General features: G+C 46.2%; 1 protein-coding gene across 4 annotated transcripts in view; it reads left to right on the top strand.

Moving 5' to 3' along the window:
- Positions 1-1,042: 1,042 nt before the first annotated feature.
- Positions 1,043-26,282, top strand: part of LOC139260031 (caspase-8-like) — a 53,609-nt gene continuing 28,369 nt past the window's right edge. The window contains exons 1-3 of one of the 4 annotated variants that reach the window (XM_070876100.1): positions 1,043-1,092; positions 3,241-3,571; positions 12,268-12,373. In XM_070876100.1, the coding sequence (XP_070732201.1) occupies positions 3,255-3,571; positions 12,268-12,373 (423 nt within the window). In that variant the 5' untranslated portion in view covers positions 1,043-1,092; positions 3,241-3,254. The other 3 variants (XM_070876101.1, XM_070876102.1, XM_070876099.1) reach the window with 3 other exon arrangements.

Consider the following 26,282-nt stretch of genomic DNA (forward strand, 5'->3'; position numbering starts at 1 on the left):
TGTTTTCCAGGGTATTTTCCCATTATTTTCTGGGATATTTGCCCAGTGTTTTCTGGGGTATTTGCCCAATGTTTTCCGGGATATTTTCCCAGTGTTTTGCTGGGTATTCGCCCTGTGTTTTCTAGGTTATTTGCCCCGTGGTTTCCGGGGTATTGTTCTCTGTTTTCCGGTGTATTTGCCTTTGCCCTGTGTTTTCCAGGGTATTTGCACTGTGTTTTCCAGGGTATTTGCCCAGTGTTTTCTAGGTTATTTGCCCAGTGCTTTCAGGGGTATTTGCCCTGTGATTTCCGGGGTATTTGCCCTGTGTTTTCCCGTGTATTTGCCCTGTGGTTTCCGGGGTATTTGCACTGTGTTTTCCCGTGTATTTGCCCAGTGTTTTCCGGGGTATTTGCCCAGTGCTTTCTGTGGTAGTTGCACTGTTGTTTCCGGGGTATTTGCCTAGTGTTTTCCGGGGTATTTGACCTGTGGTTTCCGGGGTATTTGCCCTGTGGTTTCCGGTCTATTCTTCCAGTGTTTTCCGAGGTATTCGCCCAATGTTTTCCGGGGTATTTGCATTGTGGTTTCCGGGGTATTTGCTCAGTATTTTCCGGGATATTTGCCCTGTGGTTTCCTGGATATTTGCCCAGTGTTTTCCGGGGTATTTGCCCAGTGTATTTGCCCAGTATTTTTCGGGATATTTGCCCCGTGTTTTCCGGGGTATTGTCCTCTGTTTTCCGGTGTATTTGCCTTTGCCCTGTCTTTTCCAGGGTATTTGCACTGTGTTTTCCAGGGTATTTGCCCAGTGTTTTCTAGGGTATTTGCCCAGTGCTTTCAGGGGTATTTGCCCTGTGATTTCCGGGGTATTTGCTCTGTGGTTTCCAGGTTATTTGCCCAGTGTTGTCCGGGGTATTTTCCCTGTGTGTTCAAGGGTATTTGCCCTGTGGTTTCCGGGGTATTTGCACTGTGTTTTCCCGTGTATTTGCCCAGTGTTTTCCGGGGTATTTGCCCAGTGCTTTCTGTGGTAGTTGCACTGTTGTTTCCGGGGTATTTGCCCAGTGTTTTCCGGGGTATTTGACCTGTGGTTTCCGGTCTATTCTTCCAGTGTTTTCCGAGGTATTCGCCCAATGTTTTCCGGGGTATTTGCATTGTGGTTTCCAGGGTATTTGCTCAGTATTTTCCGGGAATATTTGCCCTGTGGTTTCCTGGATATTTGCCCAGTGTTTTCCGGGGTATTTGCCCAGTGTATTACAGGGTATTTGCCCAGTATTTTTCGGGATATTTGCCCCGTGTTTTCCGGAGTATTGTCCTCTGTTTTCCGGTGTATTTGCCTTTGCCCTGTGCTTTCCGAAGTATTTGCACTGTGTTTTCTGGGGTATTTGCCGTGTGTTTTCCAGCGTATTTGCCCTGTATTTTCCGGGTATTTGCCCAATGCTTTCTGGGGTATTTGCCCAGTATTTTCTTGGGTAATTGCCCAGTGTTTTCCAGGGTATTTGCCCAATGTCTTCCGGGATATTTGCCCAGTGTATTCCAGGGTATTTGCCCAGTGTTTTCCGGGTGTTGGTCCGGTTATTTCCCCGGTTCCCAGAACACGCCGGTGCCGCAGTGACTCAGCTCCGTCACCGAGCACACTTCCGCATCTGCGGAGTTCTGGGGCCGCAGTCAGCCCGTCCCGCTACCAGGTTAGTGCCATCCGCCCGCCGCCGCCACACAAACACAGGCGCCGGGCCGGGGCCTCCACTCTCTTAGCCAGTTCCAAGGGCTGGGGCCGGCGCCAGTGGCCTTGTAACTTGCCCCACAGCGACACACTGTATCCTCGGTGTTGAAACCAAACCAACCCGGCAACAGTGTAACAGGCGGAGAGAGACGGGGAATCGAGCAGATCCTGCTGCTCGTCACTGTCCAGTGATCCCTGGGTTAGGGAGAGGGGAAATCAGCCAGGGTCCTGCTCCTGATCACTGTCCGGTGATCCCTGGGTTCGGGAGAGGGGAAATCAGCCAGGGTCCTGCTCCTGATCACTGTCCGGTGATCCCTGGGTTCGGGAGAGGGGAAATCAGCCAGGGTCCTGCTCCTGATCACTGCCCAGTGATCCCTGGGTTAGGGAGAGGGGAAATCAGCCAGGGTCCTGCTCCTGATCACTGTCCGGTGATCCCTGGGTTCGGGAGAGGGGAAATCAGCTAGGGTCCTGCTCCTGATCACTGCCCAGTGATCCCTGGATTCGGGAGAGGGGAAATCAGCCAGGGTCCTGCTCCTGATCACTGTCCAGTGATCCCTGGGTTCGGGAGAGGGGAAATCAGCTAGGGTCCTGCTCCTGATCACTGCCCAGTGATCCCTGGATTCGGGAGAGGGGAAATCAGCCAGGGTCCTGATCCTGATCACTGTCCAGTGATCCCTGGGTTCGGGAGAGGGAAAATCAGCTAGGGTCCTGCTCCTGATCACTGCCCAGTGATCCCTGGGTTAGGGAGAGGGGAAATCAGCCAGGGTCCTGCTCCTGATCACTGTCCGGTGATCCCTGGGTTCGGGAGAGGGGAAATCAGCTAGGGTCCTGCTCCTGATCACTGCCCAGTGATCCCTGGATTCGGGAGAGGGGAAATCAGCCAGGGTCCTGATCCTGATCACTGTCCATTGATCCCTGGGTTCGGGAGAGGGGAAATCAGCTAGGGTCCTGCTCCTGATTACTGCCCAGTGATCCCTGGGTTAGGGAGAGGGGAAATCAGCCAGGGTCCTGCTCCTGATCACTGTCCGGTGATCCCTGGGTTCGGGAGAGGGGAAATCAGCTAGGGTCCTGCTCCTGATCACTGTCCAGTGATCCCTGGGTTAGGGAGAGGGGAAATCAGCCAGGGTCCTGATCCTGATCACTGTCCAGTGATCCCTGGGTTAGGGAGAGGGGAAATCAGCCAGGGTCCTGATCCTGATCACTGTCCGGTGATCCCTGGGTTAGGGAGAGGGGAAATCAGCCAGGGTCCTGCTCCTGATCACTGCGCAGTGACCCATGAATTAGAAATAGGGGAAATCAGCCAGGATTCCTGCTGCTGATCACTGTCCAGTGACCCCTGTGTTCGAGAGAGAGAGAAATCAGCCATGGTCGCTGCTCCTGATCACAACCTAATGGCCCCTGGTTTAGAGAGCGGGGCAATCAGTGAAGGGAGAGAATGGGGTGGGGTGAATAGAGGAGGGGAGAATGGGGTAGGGAGTTTTGTGGAGGGAGGAGTTTACACAGTTTGCAGTGGTTTTCTGACACCCATCTACTCTCTGCACATGCAGGCATTCGAAGGGGGATGGATTTCACCAACTTGAAATTCCAAGCCCTTCTCAATGACATCAGCGACAACCTGGGTTCCGACGAGCTGAAGGCGATGAAGTTCCTTTGCCGAGATTTGTTGAACGGTAACCAGCTTGGCAGGGCTGATTCTGGGCACAAGCTCTTCAGCAATCTGCAGGAGCACGGACTCCTTGAAGCGAGCGACAGCTTCATTGTCGTGGAGCTCCTGTACCGGATCAAACAGTTCAGGCTCCTGAAAAGAATGAATTGCGACAAATGCCAGGTCTGCAACGAGCTGAAGGTTCCTGGAAAGGCAAGGATCTCATCGTATAGGTGAGCAAGGCCTTTTGGCACCAACCCTCCTTTATATTCATCTCAGGAGGTTTGTAATATGGGGAGATGCTGGGGCAGCCTATTCATTCATCCTCATTCATAGGCAGTCCCTCGGGATCGAGGAAGACTTGCTTTCACTCTTAGCACGAGTTCTTAGGTGGCTGTACAGTCCAATACGAGAACCACATTTTCTGTCACAGGTCGGACAGATAATCGTTGAGGGAAAGGGTGGGCAGGGAGCCTGGTTTGCCACACGCTCCTTCCGCTGCCTGCGCTTGATTTCTGCATGCTCTCGGCGACGATACTCGAGCTCAGCGCCCTCCCGGGTGCACTTCCTCCACTTAGGGCGGTTTATAGCCAAGGACTCCCAGGTGTCAGTGGAGATGTCGCACTTTATCAGGGAGGCTTTGAGGGTGTACTTGTAACGTTTCCTCTGCCCGCCTTTGGCTCGCTTGCCGTGGACGAGTTCCGAGTAGAGCGCTTGCTTTGGGAGTCTCGTGTCTGGCATGCGGACAATGTGGCCTGCCCAGCAGAGCTGATCAAATGTGGTCAGTGCTTCAATGCTGGGGATGTTGGTCTGGATGAGGACGCTAATGTTTGTGCATCTGTCTTCCCAGGGGATTTGCAGGATCTTGCGGAGACATCGCTGGTGGTATTTCTCCAGCGACTTGAGGTGTCTACTGTACATGGTCCACGTCTCTGAGCCATACAGGAGGGCGGGAATTACTACGGCCCTGTAGACCATGAGCTTGGTGACAGTGTTGAGGGACTGATCTTCAAACACTCTTTTCCTCAGGCGGCCGAAGGCTGCACTGGCGCAGTGGAGGCGGTGTTAGATCTCATCATCAATGCCTGCTCTTGTTGATAGGAGGCTCCCGAGATAGGGGAGGTGATCCACTTTGACCAGGGCCACGCCGTGGATCTTGATGTTTGGGGGGCAGTGCTGTGCGGTGAGGACATTCGTAGGATCTTTGTCTTACTAATGTTTAGCGTAAGGCCCATGCTTAATACGTCGGTAAATACGTCGACTAAGCTATGTGGGGTTAAGTGCTCCCAGCTGGTTCACAGTAGAGCTTTCAATCACAAGGCTAGCAACAGTGGCTATTCCATGAAGCATTTTCAAATGAGCTGATCCCACCAGGCTCCCAATGGGGCTGCGGATTGGGGGACGAGAGTAGGAGAGAAGGACCACTGTCGAAACCGATTAACAGGATAAATCCGGGTATTTATATAAAGAATTACAATATTTAAATATATTTGTACCTACCCTGGGAGTGTTTGATGGAACAGTGTAGAGAGCTTTAATGTGTATCTAATCCATGTGTGCCAGCCCTGGAAGTGTTTGATGAGACAGTGTAGATGGAGCTTTACCTCTGTATCTAACCCGTGCTGCACCTGCCCTGCCTATGCTTCATCAGACAATGTAGAGTGAGCGTTACTGTCGATCTAACCCATGCTATATCTGCCCTGGGCATGTTCAGGACAGTGAGTGGGAAGTGCTAATCTGTATCTTACTCTTACATAGAATTACATAAAATGTACAGCACAGAAACTTGTATTCGATCCAGCCAGTCCATGCCAATGTTTATGTTTCACTCGTGCCATCACCCATCCTTCCTTATCTAACTCTATCAGCACAACCCTCTTTTCCCTTCTCCCTCACATGCTTATCTAGCTTCCACTTAAATGCATCTATACTTTTTACCTCAACTACTGCTGTGGTAGTGAGTTCCACATTCTCACCACTCTCTTGATAAAGAAATTTCTTCTGAATTCCCTATTTGATTTCATGGTGACTATCTTATATTGATGGCCTCTAGTTATGCTCTTCCCCACAAGTGAAAACACTCTCTCTGTGTCTACTCTACGAAAAACTTTCATAATTTAAAAGACCTCTATTAGGTCACCTTTTAGCCTTCTCTTTTCAAGAGAACCCCCTCCCCCCCACCCAGCTTGTTAATCCTTTCCTAATATGTACACCCTCGCAGTTCTGGTATCAAACTTGTAAATCTTCTCTGCACCTCCTTCAGTGTCTCTATATCCTTTTTATAATATGGCGACCAGACCTGTATGCAGTACTCCAAGTATGGTCGAACCAAGATTCGATACAAGTTTAACATGACTTCTCTACTTTTCAATTCAATCCCTCTAGAAATAAACCCTAGTGCTTGGTTGGCTTTTTTTATGGCCTTGGTAACCTGTGTCGCTACTTTCAGTGATTTGTGTATTTGTACTCCGAGATCCCTTTGATTCTCGATCCCATTTAGATTCTTATTTTCCAATGAATATGAGAACTTATTTTTCTTACCAAATTGTAACAGTTCACACTTATCTGTATTGAAATAAATTTGCCAATGAACCGGTTCTAGGGGAGGTGGGACCAGTACAAACCGGACGGTCTGCACCTGGCCAGGACCGGAACCAATGTCTTAGGGGGAGTGTTTGCTAGTGCTGTTGGGGAGGGGTTAAACTAATATGGCAGGGGGATGGGAACCTATGCAGGGAGACAGAGGGAAGTAGAATGGGGGCAGAAGCAAAAGATAGAAAGAAGAAAAGTAAAAGTGCAGGGCAGAGAAACCCAAGGCAAAAATCAAACAAGGCCACATTACAGCAAAATTCTAAAGGGGCAAAGGGTGTTAAAAAGACAAGCTTGAAGGTTCCGTGCCTCAATGCAAGGAGTATTTGTAATAAGGTGGACAAATTAACTGCGTAGGCAGCTATTAATGAATATGTTATAATTGGCATTACGGAGACATGGCTCCAGGGTGACCAAGGCTAGGAACTCAACATCCAGGGGTATTCAACATTCAGGAAGGATAGACAGAAAGGAAAAGGAAATGGGGTAGCGTTACTGGTTAAAGAGGAAATTAATGCAATAGTAAGGAAGGACATTGGCTTGGATGATGTGGAATCTGTATGGGTAGAGCTGCGGAATACCAAAGGGCAGAAAACACGAGTGGGAGTTGTGTATAGACCACCAAACAGTAGTAGTGAGGTTGGTGACAGCATCAAACAAGAAATTAGGAATGCATGCAATAATGGTACAGCAGTTATCATGGGTGACTTGAATCTACATATAGATTGGGCTAACCAAACTGGTAGCAATACGGTGGAGGAGGATTTCCTGGAGTGTATTAGGGATGGTTTTCTAGACCAATATGTCGAGGAACCAACTAGAGAGCTGGCCATCCTAGACTGGGTGATGTGTAATGAGAAAGGACTAATGAGCAATCTTGTTGTGCGAGGCCCCTTGGGAAAGAGTGACCATAATATGGTAGAATTCTTCATTAAGATGGAGAGTGACACAGTTAATTCAGAGACAAGGGTCCTAAACTTAGGGAAAGGTAACTTTGATGGCATGAGACGTGAATTGGCTAGAATAGACTGGCGAACGATACTTAAAGGGTTGACAGTGGATAGGCAATGGCAAACATTTAAAGATCACATAGATGAACTTCAACAATTGTACATCCCGGTCTGGTGTAAAAATAAAACGTGGAAGGTGGCTCAACCATGGCTAACAAGGGAAATTAGGAATAGTGTTAAATCAAAGGAAGAGGCATATACATTGGCTAGAAAAGCAGCAAACCTCGAGACTGGGAGATCTTTAGAATTCAGCAGAGGAGGACAAAGGGTTTAATTAGGAGGAGGAAAATAGAGTATGCGAGGAAGCTTGCTGGGAACATAAAAACTGACTGCAAAAGCTTCTATAGATATATGAAGAGAAAAAGATTAGTGAAGACAAACGTAGGTCCCTTGCAGTCAGAATCAGGTGAATTTATAATGGAGAACAAAGAAATGACAGACCACTTGAACAAATACTTTGGTTCTGTCTTCACGAAGGAAGACACAATTAACCTTCTGGAAATACTAGGGGATCGAGGGTCTAGTGAGAAGGAAGAACTGAAGGAAATCCTTATTAGTCAGGAAATTGTGTTAGGGAAATTGATAGGATTGAAGGCCGATAAATGCCCAGGGCCTGATAGTCTGCATCCCAGAGTACTTAAGGAAGTGGCCCTAGAAATAATGGATGCATTGATGATCATTTTCCAGCAGTCTATCGACTCTGGATCAGTTCCTATGGACTGGAGGGTAGCTAATGTAACACCACTTTTTAAGAAAGGAAGGAGAGAGAAAACGGGGAATTATAGACCGGTTAGCCTGATATCAGTAGTGGGGAAGATGTTGGAATCAATTATTAAAGATGAAATAGCAGCGCATTTGGAAAGCAGTGACAGGATCAGTCCAAGTCAGCATGGATTTATGAAAGGGAAATCATGCTTGACAAATATTCTAGAATTTTTTGAGGATGTAACTAGTAGAGTGGACAGGGGAGAACCAGTGGATGTGGTGTATTTGGACTGTCAAAAGGCTTTTGACAAGGTCCCACACAAGAGATTGGTGTGCAAAATTAAAGCACATGGTATTGGGGTAATGTATTGCCGTGGATAGAGAACTGGTTGGCATACAGGAAGCAGAGAGTCGGGTTAAACTGATCCTTTTCAGCATGGCAGGCAGTGACTAGTGGGGTGCCGCAGGGCTCAGTGCTGGGACCCCAGCTATTTACACTATACATCAATGATTTAGATGAAGGAATTGAATGTAATATCTCCAAGTTTGCAGATGACACTAAGCTGGGTGGCGGTGTGAGCTGTGAGGAGGATGCTAAGAGGCTGCAGGGTGAATTGCACAGGTTAGGTGAGTGGGCAAATGCATGGCAGATGCAGTACAATGTGGATAAATGTGCCACTTTGGTGGCAAAAACACAAAGGTAGAATATTATCTGAATGGCAGCAGATTTGGAAAAGGGGAGGTGCAACGAGACCTGGGTGTCATGGTACATCAATCATTTAAAGTTGCCATGCAGGTACAGCAGTTGGTGAAGAAGGCAAATGGCATGTTGGCCTTCATAGCTAGGGGATTTGAGTATAAATCAACCAAAATATAGTCCAGTGAAAAAGAAGGGCGGTAAGAGAAGGGATAACCAGCCGTGGATAACCAAGGAAATAAAGGAGAGTATCAAATTAAAAACCAATGCGTATAAGGTGGCCAAGGTTAGTGGGAAACTGGCAGATTGGGAAAATTTTAAACGACAGCAAAGAATGACTAAGAAAGCAATAAAGAAAGGAAAGATAGATTACGAAAGTAAACTTGCGCAAAACATAAAAACAGATAGTAAAAGCTTTTACCGATATATAAAATGGAAAAGAGTGACTAAAGTAAATGTTCGTCCCTTAGAAGATGAGAAGGGGGATTTAATAATGGGAAATGTGGAAATGGCTGAGACCGTAAACAATTATTTTGCTTCGGTCTTCACAGTGGAAGACACATAAACCATGCCAAAAATTGCTGATCACGGGAATGTGGGAAGGGAGGACCTTGAGATAATCACTATCACTAGGGAGGTAGTGCTGGACAGGCTAATGGGACTCAAGGTAGACAAGTCCCCTGGTCCTGATGAAATGCATCCCAGGGTATTAAAAGAGATGGCGGAAGTTATAGCAGATGCATTCGTTATAATCTACCAAAATTCTCTCGACTCTGGGGAGGTACCAGCGGATTGGAAAGCAGCTAATGTAACGCCTCTGTTTAAAAAAGGGGACAGACAAAAGGCAGGTAACTATAGGCCGGTTAGTTTAACATCTGTAGTGGGGAAAATGCTTGAAGCTATCATTAAGGAAGAAATAGCAGGACATCTAGATAGGAATAGTGCAATCAAGCAGACTCCCAACATGGATTGATGAAGGGGAAATCATGTTTAACTAATTTACTGGAATTCTTTGAGGATATAACGAGCATGGTGGATAGAGGTGTACCGATGGATGTGGTGTATTTATATTTCCAAAAGGCATTCGATAAGGTGCCACACAAAAGGTTACTGCAGAAGATAAAGGTACGCGGAGTCAGAGGAAATGTATTAGCATGGATCGAGAATTGGCTGGCTAACAGAAAGCAGAGAGTCGGGATAAATGGGTCCTTTTCGGGTTGGAAATCGGTGGTTAGTGGTGTGCCACAGGGATCGGTGCTGGGACCACAACTGTTTATAATATACATAGATGACCTGGAAGAGGGGACAAAGTGTAGTGCAACATAATTTGCAGATGGCACAAAGATTAGTGGGAAAGCAGGTTGTGTAGAGGACACCGAGAGACTGCAAAGAGATTTAGATAGGTTAAGCGAATGGGCTAAGGTTTGGCAGATGGAATACAATGTCGGAAAATGTGAGGTCATCCACCTTGGGGGAAAAAAAACAGTAAAAAGGAATATTATTTGAATGGGGAGAAATTACAACATGCTGCGGTGCAGAGGGATCTGGGGATCCTTGTGCATGAATCCCAAAAAGTTATTTTGCAGGTGCAGCAGGTAATCAGGAAGGCAAATGGAATGTTGGCCTGCATTGCGAGAGGGATGGAGTACAAAAGCAGAGAGGTCCTGCTGCAACTGTATAGGGTATTTGTGAGGCCGCACCTGGAGTACTGCGTGCAATTTTGGTCACCTTTCTTAAGGAAGGATATACTAGCTTTGGAGTGGGTACAGAGACGATTCACTAGGCTGATTCTGGAGATGAGGGGGTTACCTTATGATGATAGATTGAGTAGACTGGGTCTTTACTCGTTGGAGTTCAGAAGGATGAGTGGTGATCTTATAGAAACATTTAAAATAATGAAAGGGATAGACAAGATCGAGGCAGAGAGGTTGTTTCCACTGGTCGGGGAGACTAGAACTAGGGGGCACAGCCTCAAAATACGGAGAAGCCAATTTAAAACCGAGTTGAGAAGGAATTTCTTCTCCTAGAGGGTTGTGAATCTGTGGAATTCTCTGCCCAAGGAAGCAGTTGAGGCTAGCTCATTGAATGTATTCAAATCACAGATAGATAGAGTTTTAACCAATAAGGGAATTAAGGGTTACGGGGATGGGCCGGTAAGTGGAGCTGAGTCCACGGCCAGATCAGCCATGATCTTGTTGAATGGCGGAGCAGGCTCGAGGGGCTAGATGGCCTACTCCTGTTCCTAATTCTTATGTTCTTTTAGGAGTAGGGAGGTCTTACTGCAGTTGTACAGGGCCTTGGTGAGGCCTCACCCGGAATATTGTGTTCAGTTTTGGTCTCCTAATCTGAGGAAGGACGTTCTTGCTATTGAGGGAGTGCCGTGAAGGTTCACCAGACTGATTCCCAGGATGGCAGGACTAACAAATGAGGAGAGACTGGATCGACTGGGCCTGTATTCACTGAAGTTTAGAAGGATGAGGGGGGATCTCATAGAAACATAGAAAATTCTGACGGGGCTGGACAAGGTTAGATGCAGAAATAATGTTCCCAATGTTGGGGAAGTCCAGAATCAGGAGACACAGTCTGAGGATAAGGAGTAAGCCATTAAGGACTGAGATAGGGAGAAACCTCTTCACTCAGAGAGTTGTTAACTTGTGGAATTCTCTTCCGCAGAGAGTTGTTGATGCCAGTTCGTTGGATATATTCAAGAGGAAGTTAGATATAGCCCTTACGGCTAAAGGGATCAAGGTGTATGGAAAGAAAGCAGGAAAGGGGTACTAAGGTGAATGATCAGCCATGATCTTATTGAATGGTGGTGCAGGTTCGAAGGGCCGAATGGCCTACTCCTGCACCTATTTTCTATGTTTCTATATGCTCATTCTGCAAGTTTAGTAATGTCGTCTTGTAATTTGCTACAGTCCTCCTCAGTATTGATTATGCCCCCCAATTTGGTGACATCTGCAAATTTAGAAATTGTGTTTTTGATTCCAAAGTCTAAATCGTTAATATAAATTATCAACAACTGTGGTCCCAGCACTGTTTCTTGTGGGACCCCATTTCCCGCCTTCTCTGAATAACTCCCTTTTACCCCTACTCTCTGCTTTCTGACTTTCAGCATGCCAGCTAGCTATCCATTCTGCTACTTGACCCCTGAGTGCGCCTGCTCTGACCTTATTCATTCGTCTAATATGTGGTACCTTATCAAAGGCCATTTGGAAATCTAGATAAATTACATCGACTACATTACCCTTGTCTATTTTCTCTGTTGCCTCTGCAAAGAATTCAGTGAGGTTGGAAAGCAAGACATTCCCTTTTGAAATCCATGTTGATTATTCATTATTATATTTTTGGTTTCTAGATGTTTTTCTATTTTCTCCTTTAGTAAGGATGCCATTATTTTTCCCACCACTGATAAGCTGACTGGTCTATAGTTCCCTGGATAAGTTTTATCTCCCTTATGTGTAGAGGGAGATTTAGTCTGTACCTAACCCATGCTGTACCTGCCCTGGGTGTGTTTCATCAGACACTGTAGAGTGGGCTTTACTCTGTATCTATCTAACCCATGTTATATCTGCCCTGGGAGTGTTTGATGGGACAGTGAATAGGAAGCATTACTCCGTATCTAATCTGTGTTTTACCTGCGCTGGGAGTCTTTGATGGAACTGTGTAGAGGGAGCTTTACTCTGTATCTAATATGTGCTGTACCTTCCCTGCAATTGTTTGGTGGGACATTGAGCATGCTATGCAAAGTTTTGAACATATACCTTCACTTTTATTTTTGAAATGTGTTTCTAATGGTTCAGTAGTTTAGCGTTGAATTAACACCTCCTCTGGAGAATTGGAGAGGATTCCATTCAATTCAGCCTGCTCCTGACTTATATCTGCATCTGAGACATCTTTTATGTCATAAACTTGTTTCTAATTGCAGACAGCTTTTGTTCGAGTTATCAGAGGATATCACAATGAATGACTTGGAGACTGTGAAACTTTTATTGCACAACTACCTGTCCAAATCTAAGCTGGAGAACATCACGGTGAGTACAATGGTTGTGCTGTATTTGGTGTCTGACTTGCTCCAGCCTGTGATATCTTGTGTACAACATAGCATTTTATAGCACAGAAGGAGGCTGTTCAGCCTATCGCTGCTCTGCCCTCTTTCTGATATAGCTATCCCCTTAGTCTTATTTCCCTGTTTCCCAATATCCATTTTTTTTCTTTAAAAAAAAAAAATTTATCCACTTCCCTTTTAAAGGCATTGATGGATTCTGCTTGTCTCACTGTTTCTGGTCGGGTGTTCCATGTCCTCATATCATCATAGGCAGTCCCTTGAAACGAGGATGACTTGCTTCCATGTCAAAAAAGGATAAGTTCACAGATGTTCCAATGAAGCACCTAAAATTCCAGGTCCTGAACTACATCCTGAAGGGTGGAAGATGCCTGTGCATGGATGTTTTAATGTTTTAATGTTTTAATGTTGCCCACCAGCCACCAAACAAGCTTGACAGAGCTAGGTCTTGGTCCAGTGGCAAGGATTACCCAAGATGATTGGAGACCAGCTCTGCTGCATGGACCTAGTGCGCACTCATATCGCAGTGTGGGCTGGTCCGTGCTGGTCCTGGGACCCTGGCCCTGAAATCATGCCTCCTCTGGGCCCCGCTCACGTCCCTCTACAATCTCTCGCCACTCCTTCGCCCCGACCTCGCCGCTCCTGCTGTGTCTGCCCATGCTCCAATCACCGACCTGGACTTTGATGATGTCACTCTTTGCTGCCATCACAGCTCACGCTGCTCCCTGAATTGATATGCCTCCACGCTGTTCCCAGGACGCTGCTCGTCACTCCTTTTATGGCCCCGACCTGCCACTGGTGTTCTCACGCAGGTCGGGGTCTCCCAGGCCGCTGCTCGTCGCTAATCTCTCTGTATACATAACAATTCTCCTAACTCTCCCTTTGAGCTTTTGGAGGTGATCATAAATTGATGCCATTTAGTTATTGACTCACCAAACAGTGGAAGTAGTTTAATCCTGATTTACCTACTCTAATGCAAAGAGCACCTGTTCCTCTAGTCTCCCCTCATAGAAACATAGAAACATAGAAAATAGGTGCAGGAGCAGGCCATTCGGCCCTTCGAGCCTGCACCACCATTCAGTATGATTATGGCTGATCATGTGACTTCAGTACCCCACCCCTGCTTTCTCTCCATACCCCTTGATCCCTTTAGCCGTAAGGGCCACATCTAACTTCCTTTTGAATATATCCAATGAACTGGCATCAACAACTCTCTGGTAGAGAATTCCATAGGTTCACAATTCTCTGGGTGAAAAAGTTTCTCCTTATTTCATAGAAACATAGAAACATAGAAAATAGGTGCAGGAGTAGGCCACTCGGCCCTTCGAGCCTGCACCGCCATTCAATAAGATCATGGCTGATCATTCCCTCAGTACCCCTTTCCTGCTTTCTCTCCATACCCCTTGATCCCCTTAGCCGTAAGGGCCATATCTAACTCCCTCTTGAATATATCCAATGAACTGGCATCAACAACTCTTTGCGGCAGGGAATTCCACAGGTGAACAACTCTCTGAGTGAAGAAGTTTCTCCTCATCGCAGTCCTACATGGGCTGCCCCTTATCCTAAGACTATGTCCCCTGGTTTTGGACTTCCCCAACATCGGGAACATTCTTCCCGCATCTAACCTGTCCAGTCCCGTCAGAATCTTATACGTTTCGATGAGATCCCCTCTCATCCTTCGAAACTCCAGTGAATAAAAAGGCCCAGTTGAACCAGTCTCTCCTCATAGTCCAGCCATCCCTGGAATCAGTCTGGTGAACCTTTGCTGCACTCGCTCAATAGCAAGAACATCCTTCCTCAGATTAGGAGACCAAAACTGAACACAATATTCCAGGTGAGGCCTCACTAAGGCCCTGTACAACTGCAGTAAGACCTCCCTGCTCGTATATTCAAATCCCCTAGCTATGAAGGCCAACATGGATTGAGAACTGGTTGTCAGACAGGAAGCAAAGAGTAGGAGTAAATGGGTACTTTTCAGAATGGCAGGCAGTGACTAGTGGGGTACCGCAAGGTTCTGTGCTGGGGCCCCAGCTGTTTACATTGTACATTAATGATTTAGACGAGGGGATTAAATGTAGTATCTCCAAATTTGCGGATGACACTAAGTTGGGTGGCAGTGTGAGCTGCGAGGAGGATGCTATGAGGCTGCAGATTGACTTGGATAGGTTAGGTGAGTGGGCAAATACATGGCAGATGAAGTATAATGTGGATAAATGTGAGGTTATCCACTTTGGTGGTAAAAACAGAGAGACAGACTATGATCTGAATGGTGACAGATTAGGAAAAGGGGAGGTGCAACGAGACCTGGGTGTCATGGTACATCAGTCATTGAAGGTTGGCATGCAGGTACAGCAGGCGGTTAAGAAAGCAAATGGCATGTTGGCCTTCATAGCGAGGGGGTTTGAGTACAGGGGCAGGGAGGTGTTGCTACAGTTGTACAGGGCCTTGGTGAGGCCACACCTGGAGTATTGTGTACAGTTTTGGTCTCTTAACTTGAGGAAGGATGTTCTTGCTATTGAGGGAGTGCAGTGAAGGTTCACCAGACTGATTCCCGGGATGGCGGGACTGACATATCAAGAAAGACTGGATCAACTGGGCTTGTATTCACTGGAGTTCAGAAGAATGAGAAACGTTTAAAATTCTGACGGGTTTAAACAGGTTAGATGCAGGAAGAATGTTCCCAATGTTGGGGAAGTCCAGAACCAGGGGTCACAGTCGAAGGATAAGGGGTAAGCCATTTAGGACCGAGATGAGGAGAAACTTCTTCACCCAGAGAGTGGTGAACCTGTGGAATTCTCTACCACAGAAAGTTGTTGAGGCCAATTCACTAAATATATTCAAAAAGGAGTTAGATGTAGTCCTTACTACTCGGGGGATCAAGGGATATGGCGAGAAAACAGGAATGGGGTACTGAAGTTGCATGTTGAGCCATGAACTCATTGAATGGCATTGCAGGCTCGAAGGGCCGAATGGCCTACTCCTGCACCTATTTTCTATGTTTCTATGTTTCTAACATACCATTTGCTGCCTTCACCGCCTGCTGTACCTGCATGCCAACTTTCAATGACTGATGAACCATGACACCCAGGTCTCGTTCCACCTCCCCTTTTCCTAATCTGCCGCAATTCAGATAATATTCTGCCTTCGTGTTTTTGCCCCCAAAATGGATAACCTCACATTTATCCACATTATACTGTCTCTGCCATGCATTTGCCCACTCACTTAACCTGTCCAAGTCACCCTGCAGCCTCTTAGCGTCCTGCTCACAGCTCACACCGCCACCCAGTTTAGTGTCATCTGCAAACTTGGAGATATTACACTCAATTCCTTCATCTAAATCGTTAATGTATATTGTAAAGAGCTGAGGTCCCAGCACTGAGCCCTGCGGCACCCCACTAGTCACTGCCTGCCATTCTGAAAAGGACCCGTTTATCCCGACCCTCTGCTTTCTGTCTGCCAACCAGTTCTCTAACCACATCAGTACATTACCCCCAATACCATGCGCTTTGATTTTGCACACCAATCTCTTGTGCGGGATCTTGCCAAAGGCCTTTTGAAAGTCCAAATACACCACATCTACTGGTTCTCCCTTGTCCACTCTACTAGTTACATCCTCAAAAAATTCCAGAAGATTCGTCAAGTATGATTTCCCTTTCATAAATCCATGCTGACTTGGACCGACCCTGTCACTGCTTTCCAAATGCGCTGCTATTTCATCCTTAATGATTGATTCCAACATTTACCCCACTACTGATGTCAGGCTAACCGCTTACCCGTTTTCTCTCTCCCTCCTTTTTTAAAATGTGGTGTTACATTAGCTACCCTCCAGTCCATAGGAACTGATCCAGAGTCGAAAGACTGTTGGAAAATGATCACCAATGCACCCACTATTTCTAGGGCCACTTCCTTAAGTAGTCTGGGATGCAGACTATCAGGCCCCGGGGATTTATCGGTCTTCAATCCCATCAATTTCCCGAGCACAATTTCCCGCCGAATAAGGATATTCTTCAGTTCCTCCTTCTCAGTCGACCCACTGTCCCCTCGTACATTCGGAAGGTTATTTGTGTCTTCCTTTGTGACGACAGAACCAAAGTATTTGTTCAATTGGTCTGCCATTTCTTTGTTCCCCATTATGAATTCATCTGATTCTGACTTCAAGGGACCTAAGTTTGTCTTCACGAATCTTTTTCTCTTCATATATCTATGGAAGCTTTTGCAGTCAGTTTTTATGTTCTCTGCAAGCTTACTCTCATACTCTATTTTCCCCCTCCTAATTAAACCCTTTGTCCTCCTCTGCTGAATTCTAAATTTCTCCCAGTCCTCAGGTTTGCTGCTTTTTCTGGCCAATTTATATGCCTCTTCCTTAGATTTAACACTATTCCTAATTTCCATTGTTAGCCATGGTTGAGCCACCTTCCCCGTTTTATTTTTACACCAGACAGGGATGTACAATTGTTGTAGTTCATCCATGTGAGCTTTAAATGTCTACCATTGCCTATCTACCGTCAACCAAACTCCCAAGACCCCACCCCACTGCTGGCCAAGAACGGGGAAACACTCATCAAGGACACCGCGGCAGTCGGGGCCCGCTGGAAGGAGCACTTTGAAGATCTCCTCAATCGAGACTCTGCCTTTGACTTGAGTGTTCTCAACTCCATCCCGCAGCATGCGACCCGCCACCACCTCAGTGAGACCCCAACACTGCACGAGGTAGAAAAAGCCATATGACAGCTCAAAAACAACAAGGCTACGACAGACGGACTCCCTGCTGAGGCATTGAAGTATGGCGGAGAGGCACTGCTGGTACGAATACACGACCTCATCTCTCTCATCTGGAGGGAGGAGAGCATGCCGGGAGATCTCAGAGATGCAGTAAGCATAACCATCTTAAAAAAGGGACAAGTCTGACTGCGGCAACTACAGAGGAATCTCCCTGCTATCAGCCACTGGGAAAGTCGTCGCTAGAGTCCTCCTCAATCGTCTACTCCCTGTGTCTGAGGAGCTCCTCCCGGTGTCACAGTGCGGATTTCATCCCCTACTTGGGCACAACGGACATGATTTTTGCAGCGCGACAGCTACAGGAAAAATGCAGAGATCAGCGCAGCCTTTATACATGGCCTTTTTCGACTTTACAAAGGCCTTTGACACTGTCAAACGTGAAGGTATATGGAGTTTCGGATGCCCCCAAAAGTTCATCACCATTCTCCGCCTGCTCCATGACGACATGCAGGCCGTGATCCTTACCAACGGATCCATCACAGACCCAATTCACATCCGGACTGGGGTCAAGCAGGGCTGCGTCATCGCCCCAACCCTCTTCTCAATCTTTCTCGCTGCCATGCTCCACCTCACATTCAACAAGCTCCCTGCTGGAGTGGAACTAAACTGCAGAACCAGTGGGAACCTGTTCAACTTCGCCATCTCCAGGCCAGATCCGAGACAACCCCAACCTCTGTCGTCGAGCTACAGTACGTGGATGACGCCTGCATCTGCGCACATATGGAGGCTGCACTCCAGGACATAGCCAATGTATTTACTGAGGCATACGAAAGCATGGGCCTTACGCTAAACATCCGTAAGACAAAGGCCCTCCACCAGCCTGTCTTCACCGCACAGCACTGCCCCCCCCGTCATCAAGATCCACAGCGCGGCCCTGGACACCATGGACCACTTCCCATATCTTGGGAGCCTCCTATCAACAAGAGCAGGCATTGACGACGAGATCCAACACCACCTCCAGTGCACCAGTGCAGCCTTCGGTCGCCTGAGGAAAAGAATGTTTGAAGACCAGTCCCTCCAAACTGCCACGAAGCTCATGGTCTCCTGTATGGCTCAGAGACATGAACCATGTACAGTACCATGGACCATTTCAAGAGAAATATCACCAACGATGTCTCTGCAAGATCCTACAAATCTCCTGGGAGGACAGGCGCACCAACATCAGCGTCCTCACTCAGGCTAACATCCCCAGCATTGAAGCACTGACCACGCTCGATCAGCTCCGCTGGGCAGGCCACATAGTCCGCATATCAGACACGAGACTCCCAAAGCAAGTGCTCTACTCGGAGCTCCTTCATGGCAAACGAGCCAAAGGTGGGCAGCGGAAACATTACAAAGACACCCTCAAAGCCTCCCTGATGAAGTGCAACATCCCCACTGACACCTGGGAGTCCCTGGCCCAAGACTGCCCTAAGTGGAGGAAGTGCATCCGAGAGGGCGCTGAGCACCTCGAGTCTCAACGCCGAGAGCATACAGAAATCAAGCGCAGACAGCGGAAAGAGCGTGTGGCAAACCAATCCCACCCACCCCTTTCCTCAACGACTATCTGTCCCACCTGTGACAGAGTCTGTGGCTCTCGTATTGGACTGTTCAGCCAACAAAGAACTCACTTCAGGAGTGGAAGCAAGTCTTCCTCGATTCCGAGGGACTGCCTATGATGATGACCGGCAACTTTTAAGTACCATTCGCCAGTCTATCTTGGCCAATTCACGTCTCATACCATTGAAGTTACCTTTATTTAAGTTCAGGACCCTGGTCCCTGAATTAACTGTGTCACTCTCCATCTTAATGAAGAATTCTACCATATTATGGTCACTCTTCCCCAAGGGGCCTCGCATGATAAGATTGATAATTAATCCTCTCTCATTACACAAGACCTAGTCTAGGATGGCCTGCTCTCTAATTGGTTCGAGAAAACCATCCCTTATACACTCCAGGAAATCCTCCTCCACAGTATTGCTACCAGTTTGGTTAGCCCAATCTATATAAGAACATAAGAACATAAGAATTAGGAACAGGAGTAGGCCATCTAGCCCCTCGAGCCTGCTCCGCCATTCAACAAGATCATGGCTGATCTGGCCGTGGACTCAGCTCCACTTACCTGCCCGCTCCCCGTAACCCTTAATTCCCTTATTGGTTAAAAATCTATCTATCTGTGACTTGAATACATTCAATGAGCTAGCCTCAACTGCTTCCTTGGGCAGAGAATTCCACAGATTCACACCTCTGGGAGAAGAAATTCCTTCTCAACTCGGTTTTAAATTGGCTCCCCCGTATTTTGAGGCTGTGCCCCCTAGTTCTAGTCTCCCCGACCAGTGGAAACAACCTCTCTGCCTCTATCTTGTCTATCCCTTTCATTATTTTAAATGTTTCTATAAGATCACCCCTCATCCTTCTGAACTCCAACGAGTAAAGACCCAGTCTACTCAATCTAAGGTAACCCCCTCAACTCCGGTATCAGCCTAGTGAATCGTCTCTGTACCCCCGCCAAGACTAGTATATCCTTCCTTAAGTAAGGTGACCCAAACTGCACACAGTACTCCAGGTGCGGCCTCACCAATACCCTGTACAGTTGCAGCAGGACCTCCCTGCTTTTGTACTCCATCCCTCTCGCAATGAAGGCCAACATTCCATTCGCCTTCCTGATTACCTGCTGCACCTGCAAACTAACTTTTTGGGATTCATGCACAAGGACCCCCAGGTCCCTCTGCACCGCAGCATGTTGCAATTTCTCCCCATTCAAATAATATTCCCTTTTATTGTTTTTTTTTCCAAGGTGGATGACCTCACATTTTCCGACATTGTATTCCATCTGCCAAACCTTAGCCCATTCGCTTAACCTATCTAAATCTCTTTGCAGCCTCTCGGTGTCCTCTACACAACCCGCTTTCCCACTAATCTTTGTGTCATCTGCAAATTTTGTTACACTACACTCTGTCCCCTCTTCCAGGTCATCTATGTATATTGTAAACAGTTGTGGTCCCAGCACCGATCCCTGTGGCGCACCACTAACCATTGATTTCCAACCCAAAAAGGACCCATTTATCCCGACTCTCTGCTTTCTATTAGCCAGCCAATTCTCGATCCATGCGAAGACATTTCCTGACTCCGCGTACCTTTATCTTCTGCAGTAACCTTTTGTGTGGTACCTTATCGCCTTTTGGAAATCTAAATACACCACTTCCATCGGTACACCTCTATCCACCATGCTCGTTATATCCTCAAAGAATTTTCTAGTAAATTAGTTAAACGTGATTTCCCCTTTATGAATCCATGCTGCGTCTGCCTGATTGCACTATTCCAATCTAGATGTCCCACTATTTCTTCCTTAATGATAGCTTCAAGCATTTTCCCCACTACAGATGTTAAACTAACCGGCCTATAGTTACCTGCATTTTGTCTGCCCCTTTTTTTAAACCGAGGCGTTACATTGGCTGCTTTCCAATCCGCTGGTACCTCCCCAGAGTCCAGAGAATTTTGGTAGATTATAATGAATGCATCTGCTATAACTTCCGCCATCTCTTTTAATACCCTGGGATGCATTTCATCAGGACCAAGTGACTTGTCTACCTTGAGATCCATTAGCTTGTCCAGCACTACCCCCCTAGTGATAGTGATTATCTCAAGGTCCTCCCTTCCCACGTTCCCGTGACCAGCAATTTTTGGCATGGTTTTTGTGTCTTCCACTGTGAAGACCGAAGCAAAATAATTGTTTAAGGTCTCAGCCATTTCCACATTTCCCATTATTAAATCCCCCTTCTCATCTTCTAAGGGACCAACGTTTACTTTAGTCACTCTTTTCCGTTTTATATATCGGTAAAAGCTTTTACTATCCGTTTTTATGTTTTGCGCAAGTTTACTTTCGTAATCTATCTTTCCTTTCTTTATTGCTTTCTTAGTCACTCTTTGCTGTCGTTTAAAATTTTCCCAATCTTCTATTTTCCCACTAACCTTGGCCACCTTATACGCATTGGTTTTTAATTTGATACTCTCCTTTATTTCCTTGGTTATCCACGGCTGGTTATCCCTTCTCTTACCGCCCTTCTTTTTCACTGGAATATATTTTTGTTGAGCACTATGAAAGAGCTCCTTAAGAGTCCTCCACTGTTCCTCAATTGTGCCACCGTTTAGTCTGTGTTCCCAGTCTACTTTAGCCAACTCTGCCTTCATCCCACTGTAATCCCCTTTGTTTAAACATAGTACGCTTGTTTGAGACACTACTTCCTCACCCTCAATCTGTATTACAAATTCAACCAAACTGTGATCACTCATTCCGAGAGGATCTTTTACTAGGAGATCGTTTATTCTTCCTGTCTCATTACACAGGACAAGATCTAAGATAGCTTGCTCCCTTGTAGGTTCTGTAACATACTGTTCTAAGAAACAATCCCGTATGCATTCTATGAATTCCTCCTCAAGGTTACCCCGTGCGATTTGATTTGACCAATCGATATGTCGGTTAAAATCCCCCATGATTACTGCCTTTTTCACATGCCTACATTATTCCCTTGATTATTGTCCGCCCCACCGTGAAGTTATTATTTAGGGGTGGACAATATAAACTACGCCCACCAGTGACTTTTTACCCTTACTATCTCTAATCTCCACCGACAATGATTCAACATTTTGTTCATTAGAGCCAATATCGTCTCTCACAACTGCCCTGATATCATCCTTTATTAACAGAGCTACCCCACCTCCTTTCCCTTCTTGTCTATTTTTCCAAATTGTCAGATACCCCTGTATGTTTAATTCCCAGTTTTGGCCACTCTGCAACCACGTTTCTGTAATGGCCACCCATTTGTAATGTTTTGTGCCGTCAACTCATTTACTTTATTTCGAATGCTGCATGCGTTTAGGTAGAGTGTTTTAATACTAGTTTTTAAACCATGATTTTTAGTTTTGACCCCTCCTGCAGCCCCTTTATATTGTCTCTTCCTATCACCTTGTGGTTTACACTTACCCCAGTGCTACTCTGCTCTGTTGCCTCCTGCCTTTTGCATTCTTTCTTGGGGTCCTGTTCATCTGTAGATTAAAGTCACCCATGATAATTGCTGTACCTTTATTGCACGCATTCCTCATTTCCTGTTTGATGCCATCCCCAACCTCACTACTACTGTTTGGTGGTCTGTACACAACTCCCACTAACATTTTCTGCCCTTTGGTGTTTCGCAGCTCTACCCATATAGATTCCACATCATCCAAGCTAATGTCCTTCCTTACTATTGCATTGATCGCTTTAACCAGTAACGCTACCCCACCTCCTTTTCCTTTCTGTCTATCCTTCCTGAATATTGAATACCCTGGATGTTGAGTTCCCAGCCTTGGTCACCCTGGAGCCATGTCTCCGTAATCCCAATTACATCATATCCGTTAACTGCTATCTGTGCAGTTAATTCACGAATGCTCTTCGCATTGAGACTCAGAGCCTTCAGGCTTGTTTTTTTTAGCACTCTTTGTCCTTTTAGAATTATGTTGTAATGTGGGCCTTTTTGAATTTTGCCCTTGATTTCTCTGCCCTCCAGTCTTACTTTTCTCCTTCGTATCTTTTGCTTCTGCCCCCTTTTTACTTCCCTTTGCCTCCTGCATAGATTCCCATTCCCCTGCCATTTTAGTTTAAACCCTCCCCAACAGCACTATCAAACACTCCATCTCGGACATTGGTTCCAGTCCTGGCCAGGTGCAGACCAGACCGTCTGGTTTGTACTGGTCCCATCTCCCCCAGAACCGGTTCCAATGTCCCAGGAATTTGAATCTCTCCTCCTTGCACCATTCCTCAAGCCACGTATTCATCTGAACTATCCTGTTATTCCTACTCTGACTAGCATGTGGCACTGGTAGCAATCCTGAAATTACTACCTTTGAGGTCCTACTATTTAATTTAGCTCCTAGCTCCCTAAATTCAGCTTGTTGGACCTCATCCTATTTTTTACCTATATTGTTGGTACCTATATGCACCACGACTGCTGGCTGTTCACCCTCCCCCTCCAGAATGCCCTGCAGTCGCTCCGAGACATCCTTGACCCTTGCACCAGGGAGGCAACATACCATCTTGGAGTCTCCTTTGTGGCCTTAGAAACGCCTATCTATTCTCCTTACAATAGAATCCCCTATCACTATAGCTCTCCCACTCTTTTTCCTGCTCTCCTGTGTCGCAGAGTAACCCCTGGTGCCATGAACTTGGTTGCTGCTGCCTTCCCCTGATGAGCCACCTCCCTCAACAGTATTCAGAACGGTATATCTGTTTTGGAGGGAGGTGACCGCAGGGGACCCCTGCACTACCTTCCTTCCCTTGCTCTTCCTGACGGTCACCCATTCCCTATCTCTCTGTGTAACCTTTATCCTGCGGTGTGACCAGCTCACTAAACGTGCTATCCATGACATCCTCAGCATCGCGGATGCTCCAGAGTGAATCCATGCGCAGCTCCAGTGCCGCAATGCGGTCTGACAGGAGCTGCAGCTGGACACACTTCCCGGGATCATGGGATCATTTCAGTGAAACTCTTCTGTAATTTTAAAATTAGCTGATGACACTAATGTCAACAGTGGGGAGGATTATGGAAGATTTGGGGAAGACAGACGGGTTCGTGGCATGGGAGAGTCAGGTAACAGATGCAGTTTAATGTGAAATGTGAGGTAATACATGTAGGAGTAAAAACAAAGAATGAGAGTGTACATTAAATAGAAAGAGACTGAAGGATGAACAGAGACCTAAGAGTTCAAATACATAATTCCTCGAAAGTGCAGGGAGATAAAGCCATAAAAAGGGCAAAAGCAGTTGGGGTTTTTCAAATAGGGGTGGAGAGTAGAAGAGTTGAGCAGTAATGTTAAATTTATACTAATCATTGTTTAGACCACATTTTGAGTACTGTCTGCATAGAAAGGACATTAAAGCCATAGGCAGCGCACAGCACAGATTCCCCAGGTTGCTGCCAGGGATGGGAAACTATAGTTATGAGGAGAGACTGGAGATACTGGGACTGTTTCCACTGGAGAAAGTTAAGAGGAGATTTCATTGAGCTTTTTAAAATAATGAAGGGTTTTGTTGGTGTGAATAGGGAAAGGCAATTTCCTCTGATTGGGGAGTCAGAGACAAGGGGTCATCAATTTAAAACTGTGACTCAGAGTGAGGAGATTGTTTAAGAGAAATTTCTTTACACAGAGGGTTGTTGGAGCACGAACTGCTTTGCCCCAAGGAGTGGTTGATGGGCAGAGACCATTGCATCTGATTCTGGTGCCCCAAAGTCTCTAATTTAAAATATTCATCCTTGTGTTCAAATCCTTCCATGATCTTGCCACCCCCCCCCTCCCCCCGGCTATCCCTGTAACCTCCTCCAGTCTTACAATTCGCATCACACCAAACGCTGCCCACTTCTGCATCTCCCCTCCCCTTCGCTCCACCATTGGCGGCCGTGCCTTCAGCTATCTAGGCCCTAAGCTCAGGAATTCCCTCCCTAAACCTTTCTACTTCTCCACCTCCCTCTCCTCCTTTAAGACCTTTCTCAAAATCCATTCTTTGGACCAAGCTTTCGGTCACCTCACCTAATAGCTCCTCTTTCGCCCATTTTCCATAGAAGTTTGTTTTGTGATCTTTTTACAGGTGTTATATAAATGCAAGTTGTTCCTGTTGTCATCCTAACAGACTCCACCCTGTGTGTTACCTTGTATTTAACACGCAGGTTAGAGTGTGTTACACTGGATTGGGGAGATGATTAGAGGGAGGGACTATCTATGATTGGGTGACATGGATAGTGGGAGGTGCATCTATGAATTGGGGAGAGATGCTGGAGGGAGGGAGGGTCTGTGAAATGGGGAGAGATGTTAGAGGGAGGGTCTGTGAAATGGGGAGTTATGAGAGGGAGGGAGTGTATGTGTAATGGGGGCAGAGTAGAGTGCCTTTAAGATACCTTTAGGGCATTGACTGATTTTTCTGTTGAATTTAGGGAAGCCCACATCTTTTTCAACTTTTAAATTAAAAATCTATCACTTGTGAGGTTAAAAAAAGACTTACTATGACCATATTTTTAATGGAAACTGCCTATGTAAATATATCATGCTGTAATTACACCCTCCTGTCAGTGGAGGCACTGCATACAGATTTATAGTGGGAAACATTGACTGAAAGTGTGCACTTATGTGAGGCTTGTAATACATTAGATACAGAAGTTGCATAAAGTTATGAAGGGTCTTACTGAACATGGGCAATGAACCCATATAGGACATTCTCTGTTAGTTCTGATAGAGGATGGATGTTCTTGTAAGTTATTCTTCAAAATAATAGGGTTTACAGCCTTACAGGTAGATAGTCACAGATTTATTAAGCATATGATAACTATTACTGACAACAATTAAACATACACTTAACAGCAGCATTTATGGCAAAACCTTGTGAGTTCACTGGAGAATTCACACACACCAACACAAAGTTGTAGGTTCAAGGCTGATCAGGCCTCACCAAATTCTGAGCTATCTCATCAAGCATCCACCTTTTCATGTATTTTATATTTCAGCATTACCTAATCTTCATTTCCTGTTTCTTATCAATGACTTCAGTTTTACACATCCTGATTGATCTGTCAATCAAACCTTTAGGCTGAAGACAATGACAGAAATTCATGAATTATCAAAGGCTTTCTAACATTCCTGTGCACGTGTTAGTTTTCCATCACCCTAGCTGTTTATGTATCAGTACACCACCCTCAACAGTCACCTAATCATATCTCTCCTGTGTCCCTGTGAGATTAAAAGACAAAACACTTGAAGACGCCATTCCATCTACAATCCTCCCAAGATCTTGTTACAGGATTTGTCCATATTAGAGGGATAATTAAACTGGTGGTGAAGTCAGCCAGAATCAATAAGTTGAAAATGCTGGAAATACTCAGCAGGAAATACTTGTATCCTAGGGTCTTAAGAGAAATAGTGAAAGGGATTGTGGATGCATTGGTTGTAATTTACCAAAATTCCCTGGATTCTGGGGAGGTCCCAGCAGATTGAAAAACTGCAAATGTAACGCCCCTATTTAAAAAAGGAGACAGACAAAAAGCAGGAAACTATCGACCAGTTAGCCTAACATCTGTGGTTGGGAAAATGTTGGA

This window comes from Pristiophorus japonicus, chromosome 3 (assembly GCF_044704955.1).
Source record: "Pristiophorus japonicus isolate sPriJap1 chromosome 3, sPriJap1.hap1, whole genome shotgun sequence".
Lineage (NCBI taxonomy): Eukaryota > Metazoa > Chordata > Chondrichthyes > Pristiophoridae > Pristiophorus > Pristiophorus japonicus.